At 36.2% G+C, this 14,529-nt stretch overlaps 1 protein-coding gene across 5 annotated transcripts in view; it reads left to right on the top strand.

Moving 5' to 3' along the window:
• Positions 1-14,529, top strand: part of LOC120768013 (cytohesin-1) — a 134,482-nt gene that overhangs the window by 94,758 nt on the left and 25,195 nt on the right. For 2 of the 5 annotated variants that reach the window (XM_040094450.1, XM_040094449.1), the window contains exon 2: positions 12,823-14,490. The exons of 2 other annotated variants lie outside the window; for them this stretch is intronic. In XM_040094450.1, the coding sequence (XP_039950384.1) occupies positions 13,234-14,490 (1,257 nt within the window). In that variant the 5' untranslated portion in view covers positions 12,823-13,233. Of the gene's footprint in view, positions 1-12,822; positions 14,491-14,529 lie in introns of those variants that run through there. One more of the 5 variants, XM_040094451.1, reaches the window with a different exon arrangement.

The raw sequence follows: 14,529 nt of genomic DNA on the forward strand, positions 1-14,529 counted from the left end.
TTTTATTTTTTTATTATAATTTTTCTTTCATATTATATTTGTAAGAATGATATTTTTTTCAGTAATTTATTGTTAATTTTTATTATAGTGATTTTTTTAATATACTACTACTTTTATTTTAAAATTATGTATTTTTGTATTTTTGATTACATTTTTCTAAATGTTAATTTACTTATTAATTTTTATCTTTATTATTTTTAATTTTTTTTTCTTATGTAACTTTTTTCCTGTATATTTTTTCATTATTTTTTGGTTTTCTTTACCATTTTTGTTGATGCTTTTTATACATATATTTTTTCGTTGTTTTTTCTATTTTGTTTTTATTTCCTTATCATTTTTGCTGTTGCATTTTAAATATGTTTTCGTTGTTCTTTATTTTATTTTTTTTAATATTTACTTTTTTTTTTTTTTTTTTATTTTTATTTTTTTATTTTTTTTTATTTTACTATTTACAATCATTTATTTATTTTTGTTCTTTTTTATTTTTTTATTATTATTATTTCTTCTCGTTTTGCATTAACTCTGTTTTCTCTCTTCAATAGTTTCTAATTATGAACATTTTGCGCATTACTGCATTGTTCAAAATTGATCGTGCCAAATCACCTTGGCGCCAAAATGAAGCGACTGCGGCATAAATGTGTTCTTAATTAAATTTGAAATTCTGTAGCGCAAACTTTCCAATTACCGCGGTTTCACGTGCGTTCTTCGCTAGATTTGTATATTTTGTTGTTGCGTAGTCAGAATGCGAGAAGTCATGAATACTGACCTGCTATATACAAACATACAAACATATATATGTGGTTTCATAGAAGCATTTATATATATACATATGTATATATTTATATATACTTATATAAGCGTATTAAATTCTTGTACTTGATGTGTGTATTTGTAAGTTTTTTGAAATCTTCACTCCAGCCAGTTGGGCTAGCGCTTACTCCATTCATGTCTGTATGTTTGTTTGTATGTGTGGTGGTTGGGTGTGTTTTTCTTTTTATTTGGGGAATTTCACACATATGCAGGCATATGGACGCATCTGTAGTGGTAGCAACACACAAACATACCTACAAAGCGTAAACAGCTCATTGAAATTCCCCGCTGTGTGCCCATACATAGAAGAATAGAATATCCAATAGAGTTTTTGAAGTGCGAGTGATTTTCTTCAAGTATTTTTAGACCGCGTCGCACTCTCTGGGTATCGCTTGCAATTTTCGTCGTTTTTTCGTCATTACACACATGTATATATACATCTGAGTACCTTAAACTGCAGTAATGACAGTGCGGCACAAATTGTTGTTGATGTCGTTAGTTTGCTTGTTTGTTAAGGTTGTGTATTTTAGTGCTTTTGAGTGTGTGTGTGACAACTGTTGTTGTCAGTTGACGCATGTTATTGTAGGCATTTTCTTTTATTTACATTTCATTGTATTTACGAGATAGGCTGAAAAATCGCCATACGTTGAAAAATGTTGGTGAATCTATTTTGCACACACATGCTTACATATGTGGTTGCGTGGCACTACACACCGTCTATATACACAGATATACATATATCTATGTGTGTGTGTGTGTTTGTTGACGAAATAACTTATGCTATGCATGCGTAATTCTCTGCAAACCCTACGCTGACATGCATATCTGATAAGATATAACTTCGTATGGCTTCGTTAGATGAGCGCCCATCACATGTGCTTGTGTGTGTGTATGTTTGACAGCACACATGCTTACTAATAGCTAGAGCCGCATAAAATTACAATAGGATCCGCGCCTAAAACCTTCGAAATACCACCAATTCGATAAGCCTATTGACGCATGCGCGTTTACTCATGGCATGTGTGTGTTCTAACTCATGTGTCTTTAGTGGGTTGGGTGTCAAACGATTTAGGTCTCATCAGTTAAGGTTTCTTCTGTGCTAAAATGTTCATTTAAAGTCTTTCTTATATAACTTGTTGGACTATGTATTCATAAGTAATAACCTTAACGAGGACTGCGATTGGTAAGCTTAGCTCGTTTACGGCCTCAAAAATCTTCTTTACTCAGTGGCTTCTTCATTTTAGAGTCACAACTGATAAGGCTTTGCTCATACTTAAGATTTTAACTAGGTAATACTAGTCACATCCAGGTACACGACATGTCTGAAGTTCAGAAAAGAATTTACCATTGGCTTTAGAACCTAAAGAACGCACATATTCAATATTTAAATGAAATATTATCATTTAGAGGATTTCAAGTTAACATTTATATGTTAACAAGATGTCATTAGATTGCGAGATTGTGCTAGAATCCTTAATTCCCGATAACCTCATTCATTTGAGTGTTTTAAAGAAGAGTTCTTGAGTTCTTATGGATTATTATGGACCTAAATGTGAGCTTGCTTCGTCAGCGATTTGTTAGCTTATGATAAAACGTGCTTAAAGCATACGAAAACATGATTTCCTTATAACGAATATCGGTAGGTTAGCTTTGTACACTTAAGATCGTTCCCCAAAAGCTGTCACGACATAAAACGCACAGAAGCCTTGCGGACTTTTAAAGAAGACGGACCACAAAAACGAGATTTTTGGAAGATTAAAATTTCGATAAGTTTTTTAAGCCTCTATATACATATATTGAAAAAAAAAAAAACAAGTGTATACCGCTATTTTTCATATAACTGCATACCTTATATAAATATAAGAAGCTTTTTATTTTACATTTATACCCGTGATTGTACGTTTTACAGCAGCTGCAAATACTATAAATGTAGAAAGAAACAACCTTTTTTTTTCATATAACAAATATATTACAAAATTTATGTGAAACGCTTAAAAGCATTATTTCACTTAAGCTTTTGAGCTTTTATTAAAACACCGAAATTCAGTTTTAAAACACATTTAGATGAGTGTTACCAAAGAAATTATGCTTAAGAGCTTTATTTCGCTTAAGCTTACTGAAGCTTTGGAGGTTTTATTAACACACTGAAATTCGGATTAAAAACACATTTAGATGAGAGATACTAAAAAAAATGCTTAAAAGCTTTATTTGGCTAAGGCTACTTAAGCATTTGAACTTTTATTAGAACACCGAAATTCAGTTTAAAAACACATTTAGATGAGAGATACCAAAACATTATGCTTAAAAGCTTTATCTCGCTTTCATAAGCTTTTGAGCTTTTATTAAAACACCGAAATTCGGTTTGATAAAACATTCAGATGAGACATACTAAACAAATAATGCTCTCAAAAGCTCACTTTAGATACTACTCTCAAGTGAATTCCAGGAGTGCTTAAAATCTTTCTGTCAGTTAAAACTGGTTAAACTATGAGCTTTTGCTATAACACTGAGATTCACTTTAAAATTCCATTTAGATGAAAGAGATAAAAAAGTCACGCTTTCAAAAGCTCACATGTATATTTCTTTTAGGTGGTGTAACCGCTTGATATTCTATATTTATTTGAGCATAAAAGAACTTTTGGTTCAAAACTGCTGTATGTTCGCTTTGCCACACGGCAAGATCTACCGAATCAAAGAGGGCTACACGAAAGCTGTCAAAGCTTTCTTATTTTTATTGAAGATCTTAAAATCGTATCTTTTGCTGATTTATCTAAATTCTTATATAAATATAATTCAACAAGAATGTTATACATACATAGATACATATGTGTCTACTATATGTAGATATGTAAAAATATATACATATCTATGTAGTATATAATCGCAAAGTCAATGTCTGCTTATTCATCATTCGATTATTCACCAACATATTTCAGTTTTTTTTTAGTTGATTATTACAATTTTTTGTAGCTGTTCAGCGTGATTACGCTCATTGAAGTGCGCATATAATTAAACTGTGATCATATTGTGATCACTTGTCAAAGGCGCGCTTTGCATGCCAATGTTTAATTAATCTGGGCGTTTTTTTTGTTTTTGTTATGTAAAATTTTAGTGCACAAAAAAGTAGTAGAAAACAAGCAAAACGTTTCACTTCGGTTACACGGAAGCTGTAATACCCTTCACAAGTAATATGTTTTCAGTAAAATCACTTGATTTTGGTCGATCAGTTTGTATGGCAGCTATATGTTATAGTGGTCCGATCTGAACGATTTCTTCGGAGATTGTAGCGATGCCTCGGATTATAGTCTTTGTCAAATTCGGTGCAGATTCCTTGTCAAATAAGAAAGTTTTCCATACAAGGACTTGAGTTGGATCGATTAGATTGTATAACAGCTATACGCTATAGTGTTCCGATCCTGACAATTTCTGCAGATATTGTAGCTTTGCCTGGCATAATATTCTATGCCAAATTTCAAGAGGATATCTTGTGAAATAAAAAAGTTTTTCATACAAGGACTTGATTTGGTCGACCAGTTTTTATGAAAGCTATACGCTATAGTGGTCCGATCCGAACAATTTCTTGGAAGATTGTAGCGTTAGCTTGGAAAATAATGTATGCCAAATATCGTGAAGATAACTTGTCTAATGAAAAAAGTTTTTCATACAAGGACTTGATTTGGTCGGCCAGTTTGTATGACAGCTATATGTTATGGTGGACTTATATAGTAAATTTTTGCATATATTGTAGCCTAGTCTTGGAAAATAATCCACCCCAAATTTCGTGAAGATATCTTACCAAATGAAAAAGTTTTTCAAATAAAGACTTGGTTTTGTTCGTTCGGTTTGTATGCCAGCTAAATGCTATAGTGGTCCGATGCGCGCGATTCCGACAATTTTGCAGCTTCTTAATAAGAAAAGGACGTGTGTAAAATTTCACGTCGATATCTCGTAAATGAAGGGACTATAAATTTTATATATAAACAGACTTCGTTAAATCGACTCAACTTGTCTCGCTGATCACTTATATACCTACATATGTATACTTTTAAGGTCGCTGATTTCCTACTGGGTATTACAAACTTCGTGTCAAACTTAATATATCCTCTTCATGGTATAGCAATCTTGCACAAACTAGTAGCAGACAACAAATGTAGTAGAAAAATTGAATGATTCTCGAGAGAATGCGGGTTTGCGTTATAGACTTGTATGTATCTAGTCATTTATTATATACATATGTCTTCGTATTTATGTACCTCATTCATTTTGTTAACTCAATTTGTCATTTAAAACAATTAGCGCTGGCCCTCAGTGCCGCTGATACGGGTGTGAATGCGCCGTCACCGTGTCGTTTACCGACCCTCCACTCCTTTTAATTGCGAAAAGTGAAAGCTTAGCTCAATTTACAAACCGCTTATGCGGATTATTGCACATTTTCATAAGTTCCCACTTAAGTACCAAGCGATGCAACGACATACATACGGACATACGAGTATGTATGTCTAAGGTATATGGCGAAAATTGTAAAAATTTCCACGCCGGCTGCCGAACATCAACGACCTGACCTGGTGGCAACCGCATGCATTGGTTCTTTTTCTATATCCATAAGACCGCTTTATTCACTTAATTGGATTACAATTTTTATTTATTTTCTTTTGTTTTTAATTTTCCATCGACAAGCGCTACCTTTTTTCTTCGCCAACCTCATCGTTTTTCTTTCTTCGTGTCATTCCTTTGCATTCTAAATTACTTGAAGAAAAAAGCTATAAATCACCTTTTCATGAACTCTATCTATTTGCTATTTAGACTCGTGCTACCTTGTGGCGGCTGCGGTGTCTAATCGGATTCTCGGTTCATTGATTCGGTTGTTCTTATAGCGGTTTCACCTCAATGTGGCCACTTATATGGCACACCATCACCACCAACTGTTTTCTGTTCTCGGTTGGCCCCAACCTCCATTCGCCAAAGAGTTAATTCTAAATGTATTTTGCTTGTCATTTAAGTGATTTCTGTTACGCGCTCTTATCTAGCCGTTGATATTTGGTGTGGCTTCCTTGCGGTGCGTATAGCAATTCAGCCACTAATCGGATTGTGTTTTTTATATTGCGTGCTTCTTTCTGTGTTTCGCTTTGGAGAGATTGATGGGTGATTGATTCTACAAATATACCCATATATCTATATGGTATATACATACATATGTGTGGTTACGTGCCACATCGCTTTGTTGCGCATCTTAAGCAGTTCAAGTCTGGCTTTCTCAAGCTTTTCTTTGGCTTCGTTTATTTTTAACTTCAGCCTAAAGCCGTATAAAATGTGAAATGGAATTAATGCAATGAAAAGTAGTGCATAAGCATTGGAAAATTGAACTTTATAACTACTTTTTATAGCTGGTATTGAATAAAGGTGTCGTTGAGGTTGAGGAGCGAACGATTCTGAGCTATCAACTCAATATGCTACTTCTATAAACTTACATCCTTTTCTTTGAAACAGTAATGAACTTTAAACTCATTAATAAGAGAAATGGATAACTCTGTTGTTAGCTCTGAAACAGTAAGCGATTTGAGGTGCAAACAGCAACTTAGGCCCTCAATATACATACGTCTCTTGTAAACTCTCAACCCCTAGATATTAAATACTTATCAAGAAGTTAAGAAACCCTTCATAAACTTAAAACCCATTTTTAAAGACAGTTTTGCATAGCTCGGTTGTTAGGAGACGCTATAAGTTAGGGGCAAGATTATCTGGAACCGAACGTTTTATAAACTCTCATCCCTTTCATTGAGTCAGTAATGAACTTTAAACCCCTTCAAGACAGAAATGCATAACTCTGTTAGCAGTGATAAAGATTCTCTGAAACAGTAAGCGATATGAGGTACAAACGTCAACTTAGACCCTCAATATGCATATTTTGTAAACAGCCCCTAGATAGAGGCAGTATTTAATAATGAGGTTAAGAACCCATTCTTAAATCGGAAACCCGTTTTTAAAGACAGTTTTGCTCAGCGCGGTTGTTGGGCGTGACAGGAAAGACAGGCGGAACCGACAGTTTTGAGATAAAACCTATAATTCCTATAATTTGGACTGAAAAATGCAGGGCAAACGAGTGTTCAGATACTTTAAACGCTTTTACAACTTTAACCTCCTTCTTTTTACACCTCTTCTTATATGTATTATTGGACAACTTGGCTGTCAAAACAGAAAGATTCCGGGAAACTGTCAGTCATAAGGTATTACGATCCGCTTGGAACCGAAATATGCTGCTGAAAAGAGTTTTGTAGGACCATAGCCGGTATTTTTCAACTTTATTGAAAAAATATCATTTACTTGTTTATTGGTAATTTTGGTGTTTAGTACAAAGCCTCACTACCTCACTGAGTACATAATACATTAAGATTTTACCCTAACTCGTATGTGATGTTCAGACTTAGTTCGTGTTCTGCCCTCATGGTCGAAAAACATACCTAAAAAATACACCGTAGACTTAAAATATGTAAATTTTCGACCATACGAACGTACTCTAATCAAATCGGGAATCGAATTTTCTACTGCGTATTTATTTTTAAAAAGGAAAGGAAGTTTTTCCAAGCCAGAACTTGTGAAATGTTCTTAGCAATCCGGCTTCAAAGTATTGTCTTCAACTTCCAATTTTGACTTCGTTTGAAACGAACTTGCTTTAATAAGAAAAACATCTACATCGCGTGATTTGAATTTTCTACGGCGTATCCCTTTTTAAAAAATTATTAATAGAGAGATTTTCCAAACCAGAAATGGTGTAATTTTATCGAAAACTATTTCATAAAAGTTCATAAACTCTGAAATCTGACATTATTCCGATCTTATTTAACATTTTTAGAATTTTACAATACTCGTATGGTATCCAAGAAACACACCACAAGTAGAAGGAAAAGCTTAAAAATTGACTTGGCTTAGTTTTCATGTAATTTTTTTATCGAGGACTAAAAGGTCAGGTACTTTATTTTGGTAAGCATGAGAATAAGATAACTACTTTCATTAGAGCGCAATATATAGCCTGCTTGGGTGTATGACTTCGCTAAGTTGTTATGACTTTCATTATGCTCTTTTCCGGACGGTATCATAAAATAGATGACAGTTTATTTTATAATCTAAGTACATATCTTATTGACCTTGTCTTCGACCTGATTTCTGCTTTCCTTCCCATATGGTTTCATATGACTACTTCCATTAGCATCCAAATATCTAATTGGAGTGTGCCTTCGCTAAGTATTTGTTTCCAAAAAATTTAATTGGGTTTTAAGAAATATTTGCGGAAGTAAAACAGAAAACTATTATAAAATTTATTACTTTTCACATACTAACTACATATCCAATCGCTCTACTTTAAGCTATACACCGGAAAATGTTATCCCATTATACTCTTTAATTGACATTCAAATCTTGAAGACTGACACTATTATTTCCCCTTTTGTTTTTATGCACTCGCTAAGTGTATACCGTGTGACTCGCCGCCTATTTGTCTTCAGAGTTCATTCTCTTCCAACGACCTTTGCATTTCTTTGATCATTTTTTTTCACTTTGTTTACAGCAAACAGGTAGCCGCTACCTGTTTATATTATACCATACTTGTCTACTATCCGTTCAACATGTCTACACGTGCATCGGCGCTGCAGGAGGGTGTGTTGTGATTTCAATTGATTGAGTGTATTGTGTCTTCTATAGACAATTTTATCGGCGCTACTACCTGCCGCCACTATCAGTCGTGTGTTGTTATTGCGTACGTATCTGGATATGAGTTTATATTGTATTACGATTGTATAGCCTAGCCATATAGCGTAGCATTCTATTCATGAATCCGACACACTCAAAACAAAACTCGTCTGACGCCATTACCTTTTCGAGTCTTATTGTCTCCTCTATAGTGCGCGACGTTTTTGGTAAATTTCACATAATAATAAACATAATAATAGTGGCAACACATTCAGTCGGCAGTGTGATCGTATGCCGAGGTGTTCTCATGTGCAAATGTACTTTTGGTTGTTGTGTTCACGTTAGTGTTGTAAATTGCAAAGCAAAATGAGCATAAAATACGCTACTATTTAGAATGTCACATAAAATTCGTGTTCGGGTCGCCTAACGGCTTGTTATGCTCGGTAAAAGTGCTATAAAAATGTGATTGCTGCTACTGGCAGCGTGGTCGGAAACGTTTCTTATGCTTTTGTTTGTGAAACAAATATATTTATACGGTTTTACATCATTTTTTAAGTTTATACCAGTTTTTTCAGCATCAAAAGAGTTTACAATGTTTTACACCAGTTTATGCCACTTTGAACCAATTAATCATCCGACTTTATACCAATTACTTATCCGACTTTATACCAGTTTATACGACTTTATACCGGTATATGCGCGTGTGTTTGTCACAAAATTGTTCTTATACTTTTCTACACAAACAAGTATACTAATACTATATACTAATCAGTTAATTCAAATTTATACCAGTTTACGCGACTCCAAAACGGTTATAAGACTTTATACCAGTTTTTTTAGTTCATACTATATACTTATCCGACTTTATACCGGTTTATACGACTTCATACCATATAATTATCCGACTTTATACCAGTATATGCGACTTTACACCGCTCTATGCCCGTGTGTTTGCAACAAAATTGGTTGTTGTTCTGTGTACAGGCATCTAGGCATTGGCGCGGAGTTTTTTATTTCCGCTTCGTCTATTTTAAATTGAGACTACCACATTTAGTACGTTGTAATTTATGCGTCGTGTAGCCCAACTCCATACACACTGCTGCCTACTTCGCACTTCGTGCGCTCCTTTATCCTTTTTTCACCGCTTCTTTGTGCGCCTTTCTTTGCTGCCAAGTTACGTAAATTAGCGCTATTCGTATGCGTGTGTGTACTCGTAACTTCGAAACTTTATTGCCGCAATGTATTTGACGTCCAACGTCTACTAAATGGCAGTCAAAGTCATTAGTGTGTATTGTTGTTATTGTTCAAATGGGTACTGTATCTTAGTTCGGGTTCTTGGTGCGCATGCAATCCTTTTAGTCAATTTATTTGTGGCGGCGTCTCAGTCTAATTGTTGTGCCAAGAGATCATTACAATGTAACTACTAACTACCGGATGCTTGAAAGCCATCATTTGTTTGTTGGTTGTTGTTGTTTTTGCTGCTGTTGTTTTTGTTGTAGTTGAGTTTACTTTCAATTTGATTTTAAAATATTGCAAATTGGTTATTTGCTGTGAAGTGTTGTGCGAGTTAGTTCTAAGAGTAAATCGCTCAGTTGAGTTTCTGACGTTTAAAGTGTTGAACATTAATTTTAGACGTGCGTTTTTGAAGTGATTTTAGTTGGAAAATTGGTTAATATTGAATTGTAATGTACTTCAATCAATCAAATTATGTTTTTTACTGAAAAAACTAGATATACATAGTTGAAATAAGTTATATATATAAATTAGCGACTGGAGTGAAAGTGTGTGTTATGAAAATCTAAATCGTTTATACAAGATTTTCTGCGCTTAAGTTTTCATGGCGTTGAACTCTAAAAGCTTTCTTAAATTACCTACCAACTTATGCGAGATGAAAAACTGTCATAATATCTAGTTAAAATCATATAGTTTGGCAACAAATTCTCTTATTTTACCGATGAGCAACACTCACTAAAGCTTTTGGTGTTGAAAAGTTAGAGCTTTCTTGAAGCTTCTAAGCTAGAAAGCTCAAACTACTTTGAATTTTTTACCAGTTGGTTTTCAAACGACTTTTAATTGTACAAAATCCATTGCATTATCTGTTAAAAACCCAAATATTTACTGTGCTTATGTTTTTTTTTTTCAAAGAGAGTGGTTGAAAGATAGCTTTTGGGTTTTACAAAATTTTGGAGCTACAACGTCAAAATTATATTGTGCTTTTTATTCACTCGGCATAACTTTTCAACTCCAGTCAAGAAAGAGAGCTTTTTGAAAGCTTTTGAGCTGCATAGAATGTCAAATTACTTTGCATTCTTTAATAAATTAGTGTTAAAACGGTTTTTACTTGTATAAAAGCCATTGTCTTATCTGTTAAAAAGCCTAAATCAGCCATAACAAAGACAGCTTTTTGAAAGCTTTTGAGCAAAAATATTTAATTACTTTGCATTCAAACGACTTTTAATTATATAAAATGTTGTATCTATTAAAAATCGTCATGGTTCTCCCATTTTTTACAAAAGGGAATGGTAGGAGAGGGCTTTTTATAATATTTCAGTCAGCTTCCCTTAGCTAGAAAGTCAAAATTCCCGAAGTCCAAAAGCTTCACTGTTAAAACCGTTATCTACTAAAGCTTATAATTGCTTTCTAAAATAGTTTGGTAAAGCACAGAAGCTTTTGCAAAAGGTTTAGTTTGGCATATGTATACATATTTATAAAAAGTGATCCATTTCGAGGTTCCCTACTTTTTAAAAGAAAAAAACCAGAAACTTCAAATTTAATGGGGAAGGTTTATTATCATTCGAAAGAACATTCTTTAGTCCTCTCAATAAATCCATTGATTGATGCGATGTGTGGGAAGGACGCCGTCTTGTTGAAACCAAATGTCGCCGAGATCACGAGCTTCAATTTCAGGCATCAAATAGTCGGGTATCATAGTGCGATAACGGTAACCATTGAAGTTTACGTTCTCACCCTTATCTTTTTTGAAGAAATATGGACAGATGATTCCATCAAACCACACAAAACCGTTCTGTTTTCTGGATGAAATGGCAGCACTTGAATCTTTTCAGTTTGCTATTCGTTCCAGGCAATTTTGCTGGTTTGAGTCAGAAATGGGCTTCATCGTTGAACAAAATTTAGCTGAAAACATCGGATCTTCTTGGAACTTTTCAAGAGCTCACAGAGCGAAGCGATGTCGCTTTAGTAGGTCGAGCGGCTTCAGTTCTTGCACTAGCTGTATTTTCTACGCTTTCAATTTAAGATCTCGATGTAACATGCGCCAAGTCGTTCCATACGTCAGTCCGAGTTGCTGCGAACGGCGCTGAATCGACTTTCCACCGTCTTCGTGCGCACTCTCAGCTATGACTGCTATATTTTCCTCACTGCGTGCTGGAGGTGGTCTATTCGGTCGAATAATATCCAATAATTAATACTGGGTCTCAAGATGGGTGATGGTGTTGCGAATAATATGCTCAGTAGGGCGATTATTTTAACGAAAGGTTGAGCGTAGCGCGCGAAACACATTCTCTACAGAAATTAAAATTGTCTAATAAAGTTGAACGATTTGTAAACGTTGTTCAGGCTTAAGTCTTTCCATGATGAAATGTCAAACAATACTAAACAAAAATAACATGACAGTTTGACACAACTCACGTGGGATCTGTCAAAAAAAGGCTATTGAAAAAAGTAACTCTACTTGGATCATCCGTTATCATTATTTTAAATATTCTTTTATTCTTTCACTTTATAATGTATAAACCAAGAACCAGTGACGCCATTGAAACAAGACTTCATAAATAGTTTCTCACGTTAAAACATTGTCGAAATAATCAAAACTTCTCAAACCCAGAAATACCGAACTTGTGGACCTTAGTGCCCATAAAACATAGCAGAGCATGAGATAGCATATTTATATGATTTATAGTTAAAAGGATTGAAAAGCAATTAAAACGAGTCTGTGTAACTAAACTACGCTTAAACTCCTGTGCTTAGTTTCAAAATAATTATCTTTAACTTTTAAGACGATTATATAAAGATTGTGATTTTCTTAAGCGATATGAGAACATAAGCGCTCTAGTGATCGTTGTTCGGGCTCAAGTGTTGTTGTTTTTTTTTAAATTTTTTTTGTGTTAACTCTTTTGTGCGCGCAGAAAAGCGGCATTCCACCTTCGGCCTTCAACAAACGATTTCTGCGGACTTTCTGTGATATATATGTATATTATGTATAGTGTGTCGAATTGTTTGTATGTATGCGCGCAGATGCACTTGATTGCTGTTGAATGCTTGCTTGCATTCCTAAAATATCAAATGTAACAATTTTTTCCAATACAACAGTTGCAACCGGCAGCAGGAGAAGCCACAATAATTCCGACGTGTAATGAGCCACAGGAACTGGTTTTTGATAAGTACAAACATAGTTATGCCCATAAAGGCTGCATGTGCTTGCAATCAGACAACAAGTGGCAAAGTGATTACGTTGAAGTCGTAAAAATTTACAAAACAACAATAAAAAAGTTGAAAAGTTACAAAGGAAGTCAATTCATGTACAAAGCAAGAACTTGATAAAACAAAAAGAAACAATAATAAAAAAGTGCAACAAAACAAAATAAAATACAGCAACGCAGGCAGGAAAAGAAGTGCAACAAATTAACGAGAAAATTATAACTCGAAACACACACAACAACGCGCAGTGCTGCAACAGTTGATATTGAGCCGACTGCAAACAAAACGTGTGTTTGCACCAGCATGGCTTCGCTGCAGCAATACCAACACCAGAAGCGGCCAAGCATCACAAACTGGTTCTCCTCGCTACGCCGACAGCCGAAGAATAAGAAAGCCGCCGCATTGCAAACCGGCGGCGACAAGCATTTTCAACGCAGCTGCATCGATCTCAGCGCCAACAGCACCTTCTATGTGCCGCAAGTGGAGCTCGGTGATAAGAAGGGGGGTCAATGTTACTTGCCCAGCGCAGGCGCATCCATCGACAATCTGCAGGACGATGAAGATGCCACAAGTGATGACAAGCGCGCTTTGGTGAGTGGCAAACGTGTCTCGCAGCTGTGCTCACGTTGTTGCTGCAGCAGCAAGTATGCGACGTCATCACGTCCCGAAACGCCGCAAATGCGGAAACGTGCCGACACAACGCCGGCGCACGTGAAAACGAAGCCAACAACACCAACTACGCCAACAACGCCAAAGCCTAAAGCCAAGTCACCGGCAAAAGAAACACCCTACTTCAGCATGGCCAGCCACCATATACCCGCGCTCACCGACAATCCCATTTATGAGGGCCTCACAACAACGGCGCCCATCACGTTGAGCAGCCAACGCACCGTGGAGAAGGAAGTACGACGCAATGTCGATGTGACACGCGCGCCCTGCGACGAACCGAACACGCTGCTGCTGACGAAACGCTCGGAATTCACGCGCTCTGTGACCACGACCATACAGAATACCATGGTGATAACGCGACCCGTCGAATTAGTGTTGAACGAACGCGGTGAGGTGGTGGCGCGGCGTCCACAACGTGAGCGCGTCAAACAACGCTCCAATAGTTTGGACAACGTGCTGAATGAGGATGAGGAGTGCGGCGGCGATGCTGATACGGCGAGCGCGAATAGCATGCCAATCTGCGCGTTGCGGCACGGCGCAAGTCCGCTTAATGATGTTGGCGGCGGCGATTTGCGTTTTATTGACGACAGTTCAACGTCACAAAGTGAAACGGAACGCAGCGCGCAACAACACAACAACAAGGAGAACAATAAGCCGAGCTGCAATGGTGACAACAAAGCGTTTGCGAAGAATCTACAATTGAATTTGAATGTGGAGGAAGTAGGCGGTGGAGGTGGCGGCGGCGTCGGCGGCAATGGCGTTCTCAGCTGTGGTGGTGACACTAACGGCTATGACAACAACAATTATCTCTGTGATGACTGCCGGAATGTCTTGGTGCGGAACCGCAACAATGCGGCGCAAAATGCTGTGATACTGCGCAACAACAACAAGGTAGGTACATAGATACCATCAGTCAGCAGCGATTGTGTG

The sequence above is a fragment of the Bactrocera tryoni genome, chromosome 2, assembly GCF_016617805.1.
Source record: "Bactrocera tryoni isolate S06 chromosome 2, CSIRO_BtryS06_freeze2, whole genome shotgun sequence".
NCBI classification, from domain to species: Eukaryota; Metazoa; Arthropoda; class Insecta; order Diptera; family Tephritidae; genus Bactrocera; species Bactrocera tryoni.